Source organism: Haliotis rufescens, unplaced genomic scaffold (assembly GCF_023055435.1).
Source record: "Haliotis rufescens isolate VD_foot unplaced genomic scaffold, xgHalRufe1.0.p SCAF_3, whole genome shotgun sequence".
In the NCBI taxonomy this organism is placed as follows: Eukaryota; Metazoa; Mollusca; class Gastropoda; order Lepetellida; family Haliotidae; genus Haliotis; species Haliotis rufescens.
Window position 1 is genome coordinate 15,764,983 of NW_025964001.1, and position 20,471 is coordinate 15,785,453.

Below are 20,471 nucleotides of genomic sequence, written 5' to 3' on the forward strand. Positions count from 1 at the left end.
CATAGGTTTCTGGCGTGTCCAAGGGACGCAACTCTGCACTGCAAATCACGGCGCCTCAGACAACTGAGCCACCCGTGCCCCAAAATCAGATTTGAATCTCTTCAAAGAAATGGACATTGGTGGGAACAGGCATTTAAAATTTTCACTTAACTTGGCCACTGGTTTCCCAGACAACAATGAAAGCTGGACAAGCAGGCTGTGATTAGCTCACTTGACTTTCAGTCATGTGAACAAAAAAACGATGGCCTGTTTGAGGAATACTGAAATGGCTATTGCTCTTCTTATTACAGCTAAATGTAGATCACTAAAAAGATATGAAATGGTTACAAGATCTCCAGGAATACAAAATGATCTTTTAACCTAATTTGTTCCATTGTTTGATTATTTGTTATACGCCGCACTCAGCAATATTCCAGCTATATGAGGCCGGTCTTTAAATAATCGAGTCTGGACCAGACAATCCAGTCATTGTCATCACAAGTATCGATCCACGCAATTCGGATACCATGACATGCATCACACAAGTCAGCGCGCCTGACCACCCGATCCCGTTAGTCGTCTCTTACGACAAGCAAAGTCGCCTTTTACAGCAAGCATGAGTTGCTGAAGACCAATTTGTTCCAAGTAGCAATTTCCCATGTTTACAATATCAGCCAATCAGATCACATATCTGCACCCAGCTCTGAGACAGAATACTTTTCAGTGACAAAATAGTAATGATATTGTCAAAGACTTTCTCTCACACATCTAATGCAAGATGAAACATATGATTCAATGACAGTGAATCACTAAGTGACTAGATTTCACACAGCATGGAATGTCTGTCTACAAGTACACAATCTGTTAAAAGTCATCTCTCTTCTTGTACGAGGCCCAGCTGGTCTGATTTAGGGGTTGTCTCAATAGTTTTGTAGTTTTTAGTTTGGTTTTGGCAAGTTCAATTTGATTTGGAAAAGGCAAAATTTGTAAGGCTGTTATCACATTCTGAATCACTCTTCCATCTTGTTCCTTGACAGAAACAAAATACTTTTGATCTCCCCTAGAAACAGTATAAACACCATCAAAGGCACAAAAACAAGTGACATGACCAAACGCAACCAAAGAGTTGGAAACGAAGAACAAATCACCTAAACACAACTCAAAGCATCATTTGAAATGAGCTGTGAAGGTATACAACACAGCACAAACAAATTAATTGTGAAAAATAGGAAATTTCTATTTGTATTGATATTAAGTAGGATATTACAACGACTTGATGGGAAGCTAGAGCAATGAATTGTTTTAACAACGAAGAGAACTTCAAGTCGAGAGAGGCTTCTGAACCCGTCCTTTGAGTGCGCATGTCGGGATGAGAGATAAGAAACACGAAACACTTTTCATATTCATTCATATTTCATATTCACAGATGACCCTGGATAAATAAATAAATTTTAATTCTGCAACATTCAAAATGTCTACTGGAAACATTGAGCTGAGATAAGTACCCTCCTCACTAAACCCTTCTCTTCTCAATCCACTGGACATATTGTTTTACTTTTTTTAACTTGATTAGACGAAAACTATGTACAATAAACTAGATAAAAACATCAGCAGTTTGAACAAATTCAAACGGGCCACCAGAAAAATTGAGATTAGCTGAACAATGGATATATCAGTCAAAATATGTATAAGCATTTATTGGTTAAAGTTTTGATTTATGGCTAATTCCAGTTGGCACTGAAACAAATACATTACTGAATATTAACAGTTCACCATATAGTGAAAGGTGAGCTTCTTTCCCTTTTGGTATTTCCTGCAAAAGTCATCTTCAAGGTTAGAGAAAGTAAGGAGTGATGCAAAGAGACGGAAAACAGTTGCCATGGATACCCAAAAATACAGTGATTTTTTTCCCCAAGGTAGGTGTGCAAGGTTGTTCAATTCATAATCGATTTGTTACAGCCTTCACTATTACTGATATCTACATTACGCATAGTTCATCCTGTAAGTTGTTTGGTTGTTATTTACAAGAATCAGTTGCTACACAAACAGGCTACTGTTACTAGAACAGAAACAAACAACAACCATAGCACTAAATGTATGCAAAACAAAACACAAACATCCAACATTTTCTTGCAAATCAATATACAGATATCAAATGACACATACAATAATTACAGTGAGACTCCAAAATCGCAAACAATTTTTCCAGTTACCCTGGATGTAAAAAAAACAAAAAAAAAATATGCTTAGGCTTAAAAACATAAAAGAATTGGTTCTCAGGCACTGGCTTTTGAAAATGTGGGCTGGGGGTGTCTTTTTTGTTTTTGTTTGTTTTGTTTTTAGTGGGTTTTTTTGTTGTTTTTTTTTGGGGGGGGGTCTGTTCACACTGGTATGTAAGCAAATAAACAGTTGTGCAACCAAATAACAGATGTGTACAATCAACCTGGGAAAGGGCTTCACTACATCAAAGTACATTCCTAATGAGTAAAATACTGGAATACAGGATTCGACTCCCCTTGGACTTGGAATATTTAAGGATTTTTTATATTTAAAAAAAAATGGAAATAAATATGAAACGTGTAGAAAACTTTATGATGATGCGGGCGATGCTCGAGAACCAAGACTTTTATTTTTTTTAGCCTTAGCAATAATAGGTTGAACTGCTCTCAAATACTTTACACTGACTATAACAGTGTAGCATGGAATATATAAGATATATGACATACTTAGCATAGCAAGAGATTGTCATTACCAGGGCCTCGTTCCACAAAGCAACTTAGCACTACGACTGTTGTCATCCTGTGATGTGTTCAGGGCCCTGTTCCACAAAGCTATCTTAGCGCTAAGGTGATCGTAACTCCCATACTTTAACACTGGCTTACGATAGTCGTAGCGCTACGATCGCTTTGTGGAACAGTGCCCAGATCATCTTGGTGCTAAGTTCACTTTGTCGAACAGGGACCTTCCAGCTGTTCTCCCATATCTGTGTCTCCTGACACTTATTCCACTACCAGCATACCACCTCAGTCAACACTTGCGTAGTGATAATACATAAAGTAGTTCCAGATCCAGCGGTGTAAAGTATGTATAACATGTTGGTCGTTCTTGAAGACAGCTCAGTGTATGTTTAATAGAAATATGGTACATGCAATTTGATTTGGTGTAAAAGGCAAATAGAAACACTTTGAACATTTTTTTAAGTGCTGCTTGTGACTGTTAGGTTCTGTGTCAGAGGAATCAGTTGAGTTGAAGTTGAGCGACAGGGCTATTAATATCATAACTCATCTATCCTGTGGTGAAAGTCATGGGAATGAAAGTAGTTCCAACAGTTCTCACAATGAGGGCTAAGATGGCTTAGGGAGCAACCATTTAACCTTTTCTTTTTTGAAAGAGAGAGAAAGTCTTAAACAGTAATCATGATCCTGTTTCACTGCTAAATAATTACATATGCAACACACTGTGGCCTTTTCATGCAGACAAGTATCCAAAGAATATATTTTGGTATTTATATTTCTTTAAAAAAAATAATTGAGCATCTGTTTATGTTGGAAAATATAATTGAGCTCCCATATATTAAAAAAGAAATGCTGATCTTAAACAAAAATCCTGCCGCCACCATGAAAATCAAATGGTTGCTCCCTTATGGGACTGTGCATCTGCTGCCAAGGGAGATAACTCTGTAAGACTACATTGTGAATTGTCATTGCTTACACAATCAAACATTCATTTTGATAAAGCATGAAGATCATATGATGATCCTGCATGCGACATTGATAACAACTTAAAATGTTTAAAGATTTCTGGAATAATATTAATATACTGTTTGGATTGATTACTCCCAAGTAATATGATGTATTGATACAGACATCTGGAACTACGTCTCCAGCATGTTCAGTCTTGTTGTTTTCAAGTTATCACAGATAATTCAAGTCGCATGTTCTAAAACATAAGAAGCCTCTTGAGACAGTCATGAAATACTGATTTCACACAATACTTTATGCACAATGACAGAGCAAAGCCTTGTTCACAGCCAAGATTAACAGCTATATCCACAGGCACACCATCATCAGGGCTCCAGGTACTTACTCACATGTTATCATGCACTTTGGGTATTCATAGTATTCTTTGGGTACTCAATATAATTCTACGCCCTTGAGTCCAGTTGACTGGGTGTCTACTGGTGGATGTATTTGTGAGCAGCGATAGAAACTAACACTTATATTCCACTTGTCCTTATAATGATAACATATACCAAAACCCTTAAAAATGGCAAATTTCTACTAGTACTTATGATACCTTAAGTACTGTGCACTTTGGCAAGGACTATAGGACTGGTGCCAATTTGAGTCTTGTTAATCTAACATATTCTCAGATCCTTATAGTTTTTCAAGGTATATCCATACCAAAATGGTCGCTTCATGGCATATATATTAGCTGATTTTCAAAAATGTCCTACCTACCAGTACCACAAAACCAAATATCTGACCATGATGGCAAGTTTGTGTATACATCCTTTGTATGACCATGATGAAAAAAGGAACTTATTGTGCCAAACAAAGACACTTCCAAATACTGGGAATGTCAGACAGGATACAATTTGTTGTTAATGTAATTGAGACATAAGGTCTGAAATATGTTGGAAGACTGATCTACGTGTCACCCCAGGCAACTGCGTCTTCCTGTACAGTACCAGGCCTGGTGCTTCAAAATAAAATTGTCAAGAAGGACTTGGTTTCATTCTGTCCAATAGTAGAAAATAATGTTTCAGTCAGAGTGAGTGAGTGAGTGAGTATGGTTTTACGCCGCTTTTAGCAATATTCCAGCAATATCACGGCGGGGGACACCAGAAATGGGCTTCACACATTGTACCCATGTCGGGAATCGAACCCGGGTCTTTGGCGTGACGAGCGAACGCTTTAACCACTAGGCTACCCGACCGCCCCTGTTTCAGTCAGAAAACACAAACAAACAAACAAGCTCTAGAACATCCTCTGTCACATGTTCTCATAGACCAATGGTTAGTCTCCAAAACTACATAATTTTGATAGAAACAAGCTGCAACGTTTAAATTGAAAAGTGACCCAGTGAGATTGGACGACATTCTGAACCTGTGGAAAATCTAGACTTGCTTTTTTAGATCTATAGCATTACATGAAGGGTTGGGGAAAGGAAAAATAAAATGATTCAGGGACTGTGAGACAGACTACATGTTCTCAATGAACATCCAAGTTCCCTCTGCATGCTCTCAACATGTTCACATGCATTGTTCAAAATGGCCACCAATGTTAAAATGGGCAGTTGGTTAGTTTGATGGCTGGATTTCGGCTGGATACATTTCAGTAGCAGCTTAGATTTATCAACATTCAACTCTCCAGACCTATTGCTCTGGTATCATTTTTTCAAGTAACCTGGTTAAGTATAGAGTGGCACGCACAATAAGTCACTTACACCTTTGCCATGTTTGCTGTGGTACGGTACAACAGTAAGGCTAAAGGTTTGGTCGGACCAGCTACACATCTATGTACTATCAATCCATTGCACCATTAAGAGCATCTGAAGCAACGATTCACACATGTAATCAAGGTAAATATCATGGAAATACTCTGTTACCATGGTTACACGTGAAAGTATTATACTTTGGACTTTCATTATGTTTCTTTGTCATCATGATCATAATTAAATTCATAATTCATAAAGTATGATAAATGGAAATATGGAAGATTTGAAAATGTAAGAATTTCATAAACATGGTTATTTTCCAACACATTTGTGAAGCTGCCCTCTGTTACCATGGTTACCTATGTGATGTATACAGTCAGCACAATGTCCTCCACTGTTTTTGCATGTTTTGTACGTGTTCTAAACACGTCTCCGCCATCAAGACACGGAACACTGACACTTGGTGGTATCTTCCTGGGGGGTGGCAGGGCTCACAGTTGCACTCGTCTCGGTCATCTGCATCTGGTTGACAGCTTCCGATAAAGATCCTGAGCTACAGGATAACACCGGATGAGCTCGTCGGGAATAGAACTTCTTGTGACACTCCATGACATACTCGTCATATCGCCTGTCAAGTTCTTCTGCAGCTGCTATCTGCTCTTTGCGTGCCGGCACTTCCAGTTTCTCCGCACACTCCCGTGAGCACGCCCAGTGTTGGAATGGCACACATGTGTTGCCCAAGTATGGGTTTTTAAATGTTATTACTTTGTATCCTAGAAAAATAAATTGAAAAAATAATTATTTCTTTTTCATATGCAGCATGTTTAATATATCAGCTGATGTATGTTCTAAGGCTTGAAAAATCCCCCTGAATTAATACAACATGATCAAATCACGATATGCTTCATGTTAGTGGGTGTGAATAATAGAATGGGTCTCAGCCAATCAGAGTCCAACATCTATGTGTAAGGTCATATAAACGTGGCATGTTTGGAGCCAAATGACTTGGTTCTCTTTGCTAAGGCTAAAAAAAAAAAGGCTTGGTTCTCAGGCACCACCCGCATCATCATAAAGTTCGCCGCACATTTCGTTTTTATTTCCGTTTAAAAATTAAAAATTAAAAATCCTTAAATATTCCAAGTCCAACAAGAGTCAAATACTGTATTCCAGTATTTAAGTCGTCAAGGAATACATTTATGTAGGGAAGCCCTTTCCCAGATTGATTGTACACAATTGTTTATTAATTACACAACTGTTTATTAGTTACATACTGGTTTGAACAACAACAACAACAACAAAAAGACACCGCCCGCACGCCCGCACTATATTTTCAAAAAACATTGCCTGAGAACCAATTGTTATTTTTTTTAGCCTAATCTGTCTCAACATTCTTTGCTAATCTGTCTCCACATTTATACTATAAACTTCAAAGAATATTTCCAAATCAATACTGCAAATGACAAATCCTACCAACCTTGTAAGTGTCCTAGCTGAGCTTTGTTGCAGTAGTTGCAGATATGGAAAAAATAATAGATATCCGAAATGTAGTCCTTCAACACAGGGGCTACTGAATTGTCACAGAAGAAGTCCTTCTTGGAACTGATCACAGCCTTGGCAGCCCAGAACTGAAGCCGCTCATAGCTGCGGTACAGGTTACAGTCGTTGCTACCGGCTACCGGTATGATCCTGTAGTTCACGTCAGTATGATACCACATAAACGTGGCTTTGAAATAGTTGTGATTGCCATGGCGATGGACGGTTTGTATTGATGGCATTTGAAGCAGGAATCCAGGCAAAGCGTCCAGCAGGTTGTTGTCAAGGAGGACTGTCCGGAGATTCTTGCAGAACGTGAGAGTGTGGGGGAGGGAGTGCACCTGCAGCTTGTTATTGGTCAGCGCCAGGTATTCCAGTTTGTGCATCCGGCCTATTTCAGCCGGGATGCGGTCCAGGCTGTTGTACTTCAGAGACAGGAACCTCACATTGGCACACTTGAAGAGCTACAAGTGCAGGGAAAAGGTTAGAGACAGGCATTTACAATGTAAGGGAGATAACTCTGGTTACTGGAAGTGACAACAAACACACTGTCAATGAGTTGGGTAATTCTAATGTTGCTAAGTAACTGGTAAGTAATGGTAAGTAATCAAAATTTATGTATGTCACTAGGATATCTGGTAAGGTGGTGAGGATGTATTGGATATTGTATAATACTCTGAGTCTAGTTCTGAAATAAACAAGTCGTGTTGTAACCAGGTGTTCATGATCTTTCAAAGGTCATGATCAACAAGGCACCCTGATGTAGCACTCATCAATACCATTCTTGATATGCTTCCTTCTGTATTGATAAACACAGTTTCACAATTATTTTTCTTATTGGATTTGAATACCTCGATGTAACTATTAGCTACATTGCTTAGGGGTACAAGAGGTCGTACCGGGGGTCAAGGGCTGAGAGTTTTGTTACAAGATATTTTTCAATCACTGCTTCAAAACAGAATTTTTTCTCTGACAGGAGGTGTCAAACAAATCTGAGGCAAGATCCCATTTTTCAGAGTTTTTCAGGAACAATTCTTTTTCTAAATCCCTGCACCCAAACGCCCATCATTATCAAACAACTGGGCTCTAAGCAGGAGGACAAACCCTAAAATCTACATACATAACTTCTAATCATTGGTATTACATCAGTTTATATTAATATATTTAGGGGTGGCCTTACCTAGGAAGTAGAAGATGGGTTACCATGGTTACATACCTCTCTAGGAAGCCTGTTGTCGTCACCATACTTGAACATGGAGTCCAGGTAGAACTCGGTGAACTGATGACTAGACAGGTAGCGAGACAGCAGTGTTTCTGTATGTGAGACAAACATGAGTGAGTGAGTGAATGTTATGTTATACAGCGGCCAGCAATATCACAGCTAGATCACAGCAAAATGCAAACAAAAATTTCTGTCCCAGAACAACATTAAGTTTTTGCTTGTTTTTTTGACACTGCTCTCAGGAATATTCAAGCAACATGACGGTGGCCTGTAAATAATCAAGTTGAACCAGACCAACATGTTTTTTGACATTTGGGTATTTTAACATGAAAACCTGTTCTGTTACCACGCTTGTAAGAAAAAGACTTGATTTCATTTCTAGACAAGTGTAACAACACAATCACGTTTCATTGTGTTTACAACTAAATATCAGCCATGGATGTTTATGTTCCCATTCTTAAATTGGGTTTTGTTACCTGGTTACACACGGTTACCATCATGTTTTTACCGTGCAGCAGAGTTAGTGACTGACGAGATTACTTCACTCAAAACATAACCCACAACACTTTTTTAACAATTCATGAGGAATACCCCAACTCAAATATCAGAATAAAAAGCTTTTTGAGAGAGCTCAGGACTCAATGTATATATGTAGCTACAAATACTTTTTCCCAGATCGTCACTGGTAATTCAAGAAGTCAAGCCAATATTGTACGTAGCCAAAAACGTTTGAAGTTATCTTTCACGAGCATTCTATTCAAATTGATAACATACACAAGTCATAGGATTAGTCTTGGAATTGTATATTAGCCACGCATACATCGTTAGCCATTCTTTGTTTCAGTTTCTTTCCCAAGCAACCATTCTTTATTTTCATTCAAATGTCATTGTTATGGTTTAGAACTCCATGTCTGTATTTGACTACATCAGCTCGGAATCCTGTCAACCATCACTATTACTAGTACCAACGTTACTCTCATTATTGTTTCCACTCACAGCATTTTTGCTGTGCGGAGATGGAAAAGTACTTTGCAATGATGTTGTCAAGTAAAACTAAATGCATGTTAGAAGTACGTAAATTTGATGCACTGCACACAGAAAAATTATTTAGCATAACCGAATTCTCACAGCGCAACATGGAGCTATCAAAATGATCAGTGACACAAATGATGAGTGCTGTTATACGAGTTCTATTGCAATCTGAAAAACTGGCGATCGAGAAAATGACATAGGAAATGTCAGTCAAGTTATTTATTTCTGTGTCTACTAATGCGAAATATATATATCTAATAAAATTCAGTTGCCACAAGATATTTTTTTCAAGAATTCGATAGCAATGCCCATTGTTTTAGTCTCAACTTTGAGACCTTGAGTTTGAAATTTTGTTTTGCCCCATGTGCTTGCAGCATGTCCAGTGACCTCTTCGTGAAGCCATTTTTGTTTGCAAAACCTAGCATTGTAAAAAAGAAATGAGGTCGTTGGACACTCTTTTCAGAAGGACCAATCGGCTGTTTAAGATACATTGACTAGGCTTGAATTTTTGGAGTTTCTTCGTCACACGTTTTACCAAACGTAAATGTTGGTAAATGAATTTTGGGATCGGCTGATTGTTTCATCTAACTGCTGTAAAATATGCATAGTTTTATTAGAATAGCACATTTATAGTTTCTGTATTTGATACACTAGGATTTTATTTTGTCTGCATGTTTCGGTTTATTTAATTCATAATATGCAGAAAATACACAGCTTATCTCGAGCTCTGTTAATCAACTATAAGCATATAGTAGATACAGCTAGGACAAAAAAGAAACTTGACAGTATACATCATATACATGACATAATGGCAGAAATCTCTAACAACTGTTTCATTTCAATAGGAAATAATTTGGATCTACATTTAGCCAGTGTTGAAAATACAACAATCAGTTACCTTGGTTACATTTTGACAAGAAATGAGGCTTCCTTCTTGTCTGAGCACTCACCTCCAGCTTTGGGCAGACGCTTCTCTCTCTCCCTCTGCACCTCTTTCTGAACGAGTTCCAGCAGGTAGCGCTGACGACGGTGGAGAGTCACAGACAGATACCATAGGCTTTGGGGGATCTCCTGAAATACACAAGCAATCATTCAATCAATCACAGGCTCTGGGAGTCTCCTAAAATAGATACAGCATTCACTCAATCAATCACAGGCTAAGGGGGTCTCCTAAAATAGATACAGCAATCACTCAATCAATCACAGGCTAAGGGAGTCTCCTAAAATAAATACACCATTCACTCAACCAATCACAGGCTCTGGGAGTCTCCTAAAATAAATACTGCATTCATTCAATCAATCACAGGCTCTGGGAGTCTCCTAAAATAAATACAGCAATCATTCAATCAATCACAGGCTCTGGGAGTCTCCTAAAATAAATACAGCATTCATTCAATCAATCACAGGCTCTGGGAGTCTCCTAAAATAAATACAGCATTCATTCAATCAATCACAGGCTCTGGGAGTCTCCTAAAATAAATACAGCATTCATTCAGTCAATCACAGGCTCTGGGAGTCTCCTAAAATAAATACAGCATTCATTCAGTCAATCACAGGCTCTGGGAGTCTCCTAAAATAAATACAGCATTCATTCAATCAATCACAGGCTCTGGGAGTCTCCTTAAATAAATACAGCAATCATTCAATCAATCACAGGCTCTGGGAGTCTCCTAAAATAAATACAGCATTCATTCAGTCAATCACAGGCTCTGGGAGTCTCCTAAAATAAATACAGCATTCATTCAGTCAATCACAGGCTCTGGGAGTCTCCTAAAATAAATACAGCATTCATTCAATCAATCACAGGCTCTGGGAGTCTCCTAAAATAAATACAGCATTCATTCAGTCAATCACAGGCTCTGGGAGTCTCCTAAAATAAATACAGCATTCATTCAATCAATCACAGGCTCTGGGAGTCTCCTTAAATAAATACAGCAATCATTCAATCAATCACAGGCTCTGGGAGTCTCCTAAAATAAATACAGCATTCATTCAATCAATCACAGGCTCTGGGAGTCTCCTAAAATAAATACAGCATTCATTCAATCAATCACAGGTTCTGGGAGTCTCCTAAAATAAATACAGCATTCATTCAATCAATCACAGGCTCTGGGAGTCTCCTAAAATAAATACAGCATTCATTCAGTCAATCACAGGCTCTGGGAGTCTCCTAAAATAAATACAGCAATCATTCAATCAATCACAGGCTCTGGGAGTCTCCTAAAATAAATACAGCATTCATTCAATCAATCACAGGTTCTGGGAGTCTCCTAAAATAAATACAGCATTCATTCAACCAATCACAGGCTCTGGGAGTCTCCTAAAATAAATACAGCATTCATTCATACAATCACAAGCTCTCCCGTTCTCATGAAATCACAAGTATCTCTTGAAATATTTTTCACCCATGTCTCAACAATGTCTCGCTGATGTCTCAACTATCTTTCACCCACGTCTTACATGTCTTAACTATCTTTCACTCATTTCTAAAGAATGTTTTACCAATATGTTAACAATGTATCAGCTATGCATGTATCAACTATGCATCGACCATGTTTCAATCAAGCAGCAGCCTTGCATCAATTATGTATCAGCAATGTATAAACTATACATCAACATGATCCACTAAGCATCAACCAAGCATTAACTATGTATCATGAACTATGTATCATGAACTGTGTCATGTATTAACCATGTATCAACCTACAGAATGAACTGTATATCAACTATGTAGAAACCATGTATCAACTATGAATCAAATGTGTATCATGAACTGTGTCATGTATTAACCATGTATCAACCATGCATAGTTAACTGTATATGAACTATGTATGAACTATGTATGAACTATGTATGATGAACTGTGTCATGTATTAACCATGTATCAACCATGCAGAATGAACTGTATATCAACTATGTACCAACCATGTATCTATGTATCAAATGTGTATCATGGACAGTGTCATGTATTAACCATGTATCAACCATGCAGAATGAACTGTATATCAACTATGTACCAACCATGTATCAACTATGTATCAACTGTGTACCATGAACTATGATCAGCCATGTGTACAACAGCCTGCCACACAAGACATCAAGGCAGTATGACATATACACAGGACACATGGAACACAGAGACAGGTGGGACAGGCTGATATCCACCAAGGTTGATTCATTGTGTAATATTGTGTTACAACAATCTTTAGTGATCCATTACTCTTCACACAACCTGAGCCACACAAGAACTAAATTACAGCTACATTAATAACATTGAATAACATTGAATAACATTGTGTGACAATGTCCCACATGACATGTAATAATAACCAGACAACTTGTAACATTCCTTTCATATCACATACATTCATCATGACTACATGTCATTTATTTCATATGATTATCAATCTATTAACATGGTTAAAACATTTGTTTGTTTGTTGTTTAACACCGCAATCAGCAATATTCCAGCTATATGACGGCGGTCTGTAAAATAATCGAGTCTGGACCAGACAATCCAGTGATTGACATCATGAGCATCGATCCACGCAATTGGGATCGATGACATGTATCAACCAAGTCAGCGAGCCTGACTTGGTTGATAGTTGATTTTACAAGTTCCAAAGTTCTCAATTATTTATCATGCAAGACCATGAAAAACCCATCAAACATCTGAATTGACCGAATAGCAAACATCTAATATGTACACGACATTTGAATTACTTTAACCCTGCTAAACCCAGCTAAATCTTTGTTTTAAAAACATTGCACCTCCTGACTGTAGTAAAAGCTTAACGAGCATTTAGCCGTGTCGATGCAGTCAACAGGATAGTCGAGGAAAATACTCAATTAAATGAAAGCTTTCGGCCTCTTGTGCTAGCAATTCGTTTAAAGGAGCTACATATTGATTTTGCTGTCACTAACCTAGTGCTGAGCATCAGTGAATGCAATTGCAAAATGTCTGGAATGTGGTAAATCTCTCGTATTCACACCTCAACTGACCTGTTATGCTGGCTGCTATCAGATGATATCATTGATTATTGGCTGTATACGACTTGGCAGCACAGTGTGTGACAGTTTGCAAAATCGGTGAATTCCATCGTACAAAGAAATGAGTGATACTTGTTGACGTGTCAGAATCAATAAATCTGCATTAAAGCTTCTTTTTTAACATTAATGATGTCTTCCTTGGGAAATTTAACTTCATTTCTGCATGATATTTTCTTTCTGTAATTCACCCCTGTTCACATTATACAATATTGGAACATAAGAGTTTCCACATCGGAATCAAAACTGAAACAAAAACACTCTTTGTACTGCAAATGTCAGCAGAGAAGACTAATTTGCTTGCCAGTCAGACATCATTTTAACATTTGGCAACTACATTCTTTAGCTTGATCAATACAGAAAGTCCTCTAGCAGAGGCAGAGTTTTCAATTTATTCTGATCCATTCTCATGATGCAATGACCATTGTTGGCTAAACTGACCATCTTGACCCAGACTTTACACATGCCAACTTCAACTTCAAGCATGTCAAGTGTCATTCAAAGTGGTGGTTGGACTAACAAGCCACAACAAAAGTCTGATAACATTTTGGCCATCATAAAACCTGCTGTAATAATTTGAAGCCACCTCCTTCTTTTGACCTGAAGATTAACTGACTAAGGGTTATGGAATGGTATGGTAACATGTCTAAACATGTTGGTATGGTTGAGCGATCCACTGCTTTTCATAAACAAAACACAGCACCCCTCAGAAAGTGCTCAAAAGCAAAGGTACCCTTCAGTTAAAACATAAAAAAGATGTCAAGGAACATAAGTCCTCCATCCACAAAGAAGACCTGGAATCATCCCTATCAGAACCTATCACTATCAATATTCCCCACCATTCCATCGCCTGGCAACACACAAAATTCCTCTGTACAAACATTCCCAACTAGAGGAAGCACAAGCTCCAAGAAGCTATCCACATCCTAGCCATCAATCAATCGTGATGAGGGACATTTAATTATCATCTACTTATCAACTCATGTAATCTATTGTAGAAACACATTACCTCGAACCCACGCTCTAATAACAACTGGCCTGGCCATCAATCCCTAATTGTACGTCCTGATAAGATAAGCAGTTTTTATAGTAATGTGTCATGACACCATAGACATGATGGACCATGGTAACAGAGTTCATTCAACCAGGGCTCCACCTGCCTCACTACTCAATCGTTCATTAGTAGTGAGTATGGTTTTATGCCACTTTTAGCAATATTACAGCAATATCACGGCAGGGGACACCAGAAATGGGCTTCACACATTGTACCCAAGTTTGGAATTGAACTTGGGTTTTCGGAATGACGAGCTAATGCTTCAACCACTAGGCTACCCGACGGCCTCCGTTCATTAGCAATGTTAATAATAATCAGAGAGATATTCCGATATATGCTTGTTGTTAAAGATACCAGCTACAGGATACATTTTTGTTTATAAATACTGATGGAATCATTATCATGGTCATCGTGAGGAAAACAATAATTTCCTTTTCATCATGTACATTGATATGATTAATATTAACATAATTACCTCAATGTTCACATTCTGCTTTGTTCCCATATGAATAATAAGAGATTACAGTGCAATGACAACAGCTTTTAAGGGCAACTTTCAATAGTTTGATGTTATAAACTTAACAGTTACACAGTGTCAACTTTGATCATTCACGAGGGCAGTTGTGTGATCAGTAAATTATACTACTCAAAAGAAGTTTAAGAAAACCTGATGTTGTCCTGACTATATGTAATCTGTAAAGGCCATGACAGATATGAAAAACATTGGGTTTTCTTAACTTCACTTGAGTAGTATATGTGTGTTTATGTTGCCGTCAGCAACATTCCAGTTATGTCATGGCAGCCTGTTATTAATCAAGGCTGGATGGTTGGGTTGCATCCCCACAGGGTAACATGCCTAGACTGATCCAGCTGCCCCCACTTACTGATGCAAGCTTGCTGAAGCTGACGCAAGACCTACACAGACACGCTCCTTAACTCAGCAGGGGAAGTATTACCCAGTAGCCTTCAATAAGCCCTATGTTAAAGCCATGTTACAGGCCATGGACCTGATGACAATGACTCATTTCACAATATTTGAATTACTTGGCAAGAACTTAGAGGCTTAAATTTATTCTAATTGATTTACTGTGTGGTGGTTAATAAAAGACCTTACTTGTTAGATTTACACCAACTGAGAACACGAGCAACGTCCCCACCACTGGCCAATCCCATTAAAATCAGATCTTAGTTCTTGCTACCGCTAAACAAAGATCTGAGGACATCCCATTACGGGTCACGTCAGAACGACCTTTCGCGAATTTTGACAGACTAATGAAATGACTGACAAGAAATCAACATTGGCCAATCAGAAGGCAGCTTTCTCGAGCTCGCGACTACGCTTCGAAACATATTTTGACGTATTCTCGATTAAAAAAATTAAAACTGATAAGAACATTCTGGAATGGCTCATAGATGGCCTAGATTGTATGGATATAATCATAAAACCCGTAACTGTCGTTTGGAATACCCCGTGTTAAATATATCGTGGTTGCATGATTAGAAAACACATTCCAACTGTCACTTTCATGATCTGGTAAGCGACGCTCTGATTGGTTGGATGAAAGGTCGTTCTGACGTGACCCGTAATGGGATGTCCTCAGATCTTTGTTTAGCGATAGCGAAAACTAAAATCTGTTTTTAATGAGATTGCACCACTGGCCTACAGAGACATGCCACCAGAAGACATAGAGCCTGACCACCAATTCCCCATAAGCTCAGTGCTGGTTCTCATCCCAAATCTGAGGTACTAGGGACCTATATAATATTTAACATTGCATTATGTAAAACTAAGCATTGAATATTCTTCCTTTTTATTGGCCCTGTTATTACAAAAACACACGTAAAATAACAAAGCCTTAGCATTAGTTATAACTATAACATGAACATGTGATGAATTGGAATATTATTTATTCCAATTTTGGAATATTTACTGTTCATCAATGTCTAATTAAGACCTTCAAAAAAACACCAGTAACTCCATGATCTCCTGTCTATTGTGCAAGAGGCTGTCACTTCATAGTGACACTGTTACCATGGTTACAGCATTATTTGTCAGCAAAAGAAAAAAATCTTTATTTCAAAACCTGTCATCTGTAGTTTATCTGACCACCCTCCACTCCAGCATTACACAGGCCAGTAAGTGAATGCTTGTATGTCTGTCATGTGTATCTTTTGTCTTTCCATATCTAGTCAGCATGTACATGATGCAGTAAGGATTGTCTTGTGTGTAACTGTCAGTGACCTGCATCTTAGTAACAATGTTTTTGTACACAGCATCTAATCATGTGCACATCATATATATGATGTATACAGATGCTGTTTTAGCACATGTTTTTTCACTTTGTTTTAATTTCATTTTATTTCTGATATGCAATGAAATCGATTATATCTAATCATAGTAAATTCTACAAATTTCGTAAACATGTGAACAGAGAAGACTTTCCAATATCCCCTTAATTACAGCTGATTTATCTCATGTCATATTGTGTAGAAGCAGTTGCATGGCATACAGCTGAATGATGCTGTAGTCATATTAACCTCATAGAGACAGGCCTACCTTGTTTCACATTACTTTCATAGAGACAGGCCTACCTGGTTTCATATTGCTTTCATAGAGACAGGCCTACCTTGTTTCACATTACTCTCATAGAGACAGGCCTACCTTGTTTCACATTACTTTCATAGAGACAGGCCTACCTGGTTTCATATTGCTTTCATAGAGACAGGCCTACCTTGTTTCACATTACTTTCATAGAGACAGGCCTACCTGGTTTCATATTGCTTTCATAGAGACAGGCCTACCTGGTTTCATATTACTTTCATAGAGACAGGCCTACCTTGTTTCACATTACTTTTATAGAGCTAGGGGCTACCTTGTTTCATATTACTTTCATAGAGACGGGCCTACCTTGTTTCATATTACTTTCATAGAGACGGGCCTACCTTGTTTCACATTACTTTTATAGAGCTAGGGGCTACCTTGTTTCATATTACTTTCATAGAGACGGGCCTACCTTGTTTCATATTACTTTCATAGAGACGGGCCTACCTTGTTTCATATTACTTTCATAGAGACAGGCCTACCTTGTTTCATATTACTTTCATAGAGACAGACCTACCTTGTTTCATATTACTTTCATAGAGACAGACCTACCTTGTTTCATATTACTTTCATCGAGACAGACCTACCTTGTTTACTTATTCGTGAGGCAGCTGGAACTGTAATCCCCTTGTGTTCCTATGATTGAGATGCAATATAAATCCTACACGCTGGGTAGCAGTTACTGGTATTGCCCCAAGCCTTGTAATAGTGCGCATGCGGCCAAGCTCATTTTTTTTATTAAAAGTGATACACTTAATTATTGAAGGGATGTAACGAAGATCAAATGTCACGACTATGCACATCTAATTCAGGCATTGCATGCAAACTGTCATTTCTTCAAATGATTCCACAATAATTTTGTATGCAGTACTTTTTCTCAAATAGGAATAACCAGAATATTTAGCAAAACCATAGTAAATAGTGGCACAGGTAAGCATGTGTAGATGGGTTTTTCAAAAGGTCTTTATCATGTTTATGCCTCTTGGCAGATGGCAAATTGTTATTTATCACTGTCAATTAGTTGGTTGGTTGGTTTGTTGTTTAACGCCACACTCAGCAATATTCCAGAGTTATGACAGCATTCTGTAAATAATCGAGTTTGGACCAGACAATCCAGTGATTAATATCATGAGCATCGATCCACGCACTTGGGATCGATGACATGCACCAACCAAGTCAGTGAGCCTGATCAATCCCGTGAGTCGCCTTTTACGACAAGAATAGTAGCCTTTTACGGCAACACTGTCAATTAAATATATGAATGTGATTTGTATACATAAAGAGGAGTGCATGTGCAAGCACAACAGAAATTGGCGCTGGGACGAGTAAAAATTTACTACCCGGGTACCTACCCCGCTATTACCCGACCTATCCGGGTACCCACTGTAGGTCTCAAGAGATAGGCACAAACTGTCCACTTGGGAAAAATTTGATCGTAGTCCTGGCAAAATGTATTTAGATACACATATAAAACGATCTGGTCATGCATATGCACTGATGTTTACTGCATGAAGTTTTTTCAAACATATAAAAGTCAGAAAGAATTGGGAACATTAGTGACTTGTTGTGTGACCATAGAATTTTAGATAAGATTTGTCATTAAACAATATATCATGTGACTAACCACAGGTTCGGGTAGTCCTGTGGGTACCCGGGTCCTGCTCAGGACCCACCCAACCCGAGTACCCAAGTTACCCGTCCCAGCCCTAACAGAAATCAACTCAAACTTTTTTAAAAACAGAAATTAGCACTTAAGATCCTGGTTTCACCAAAATTCAAAACAGTACCATAAACACATAAAGCTTGCAGTTTCGAATATTTTAGCAAACCTGCACAAAGAAGACACTTATAGCAATAGCTGGATGGTGACAGGTAGACCTAGAAAAAAAATAATCCTGTTAATGAGCTTGATGATTTTCTGGATCTGGATCAACGTCCTTTCTAACAAGGAAAAGTTGAACTCATCTCAGTGCCTGGGGATGTAAAGTAAAGCATGCAACGAGAATACGAAAAGAAACATCACCCCAATATCCTCAATATCGTCGATCAGAGTCCCCTTTTCGCTTATCTTCTTGGCTAGCTTGTCTCTCCACTCAATCCACAACTCAGGATGAGACTGGAAGCGACGGAACAGCAGCAGCTCGAAGCCGTGAAATACGTCCGTCATATTGGACAAAGATCCCGCGAATGTGGTAAGTTACAGCGGGGATTACACGGAGCAGCACCGCCGAGGGCCACTACATGGTTGGGAACTCAAGTGTCAAACATGGAAACAAGTAACCATCAAATCCCTTCTTCCACCCCAAACACGGAAACAGCTGACTACGCCATCTGGTTTAAAGGGAACTAACTCTTGATGCAAGTGCTCGTTGCGTGAACAATCAGCCAATCTCGTCTTTTCCCGTTTGTTTTGCAAATGAGGTCATTGGTGCCGTTTATATTTAGGACCGATGTTTGGGTCTCAATTGTTCCATTGGCCATTACAGGAATTATTTCAAACCAATAACAACTCACGTGGTCAACGTTAATTTCAAAATTCAAATACCATATGTAGTTTTACCTAAAACAACTGTCCGGATATAAGGCAAATAATATACAATATATAAAACTCTAGATACATCGACGGTTACCGAAATGATGGACCCTTGTTTAACCAGAAGAGAGCGAGTTAAAATGGTGGCCGTTTGAAACGTTCCGAGTGTCGTTTTGTAAAATCGAAAAGTCAGTCTGGATTTCACGTAAAATCACATACAGTTTCTTGTCAATCCGTTGAAAATGGAAAAGCGTAGTGATTAGTGCGTTTGCTTGTCGCGCTTAAGACCTAGGTTCGAACAAAGGGTGTTCATTTTGCTAAGCCATTAGTGAGAAATTAAGAGCAAACCCCTTAGCCTGGCCACTAAATAAAAATATCTAATAAAGGTACATATCAGGGATCATATGGCCTAGCTCAACAACTATACTCGTCTACCAAACGTTATGAAAACGTTACTCCCTGTCCATTAAATACAGGAGGCAAAGGATACTAGCAAAGTAGGAGTGAAAAGGGTATAATACCACATGTACCAAATCCTGTTCTTTTTAAACGGCATTTTCTAATAAAGAGTACAGCTGTTATAAACTGACGGTCAAAAGAAAGTATACACTTTCAGGTTGACTATACCAACAAATTATAAGCGTTACATTATCAGAGTATCGATGAAACACCGCAAACGTAAGGTCCAAAACACAACTGTGACACAACAAACACAACGGCATCAAATAACGTCTGACGTTTTATGCTGTCAAGCAGTACATTAATAACCTTGTTATACATATAAGCAATGTCTCCATTTCAAACAATTCACACAATTAAAAGTACAATTTCTGATTCATACTGAAACCTGATAGAAAGTGAGTGAGTGAGTGAGTTGGGTTTAACGCCGCTTTGAACAGTATTTAACGGTATGCTAGCTTTGTGGGAAGGAAAACATGAGCTGATGCAGACATTTACCACTTTGGTGAAACACACGATCACAGATGCTGTTGACATACCAAGAAATATGATGAGATTGAGCCTGGAATTT

At 38.4% G+C, this 20,471-nt stretch overlaps 1 protein-coding gene across 1 annotated transcript; it reads right to left on the minus strand.

Moving 5' to 3' along the window:
- Positions 1-491: 491 nt before the first annotated feature.
- LOC124134881 lies at positions 492-19,232 on the minus strand. The gene is made up of 5 exons (XM_046499971.2): positions 18,932-19,232; positions 10,156-10,276; positions 8,168-8,265; positions 6,893-7,415; positions 492-6,191 (listed from the first exon to the last, which is right to left on the minus strand). Exons 1-5 carry the CDS (start codon positions 19,073-19,075, stop codon positions 5,857-5,859), a joined length of 1,221 nt encoding a protein of 406 aa, XP_046355927.1. The 5' UTR covers positions 19,076-19,232; the 3' UTR covers positions 492-5,856.
- Positions 19,233-20,471: the final 1,239 nt, after the last annotated feature.

Coding starts and splice junctions, on each gene's coding strand:
- LOC124134881 (XM_046499971.2), bottom strand. CDS start 19,075: ATGACGGACGTATTTCACGGCTTCGAGCTGCTGCTGTTCCGTCGCTTC. Junction 8,266..10,155: donor GCGTCTGCCCAAAGCTGGAG/GTGAGTGCTCAG, acceptor TCTCACATACAG/AAACACTGCTGTCTCGCTAC. Junction 7,416..8,167: donor ACAACAGGCTTCCTAGAGAG/GTATGTAACCAT, acceptor CTGCACTTGTAG/CTCTTCAAGTGTGCCAATGT.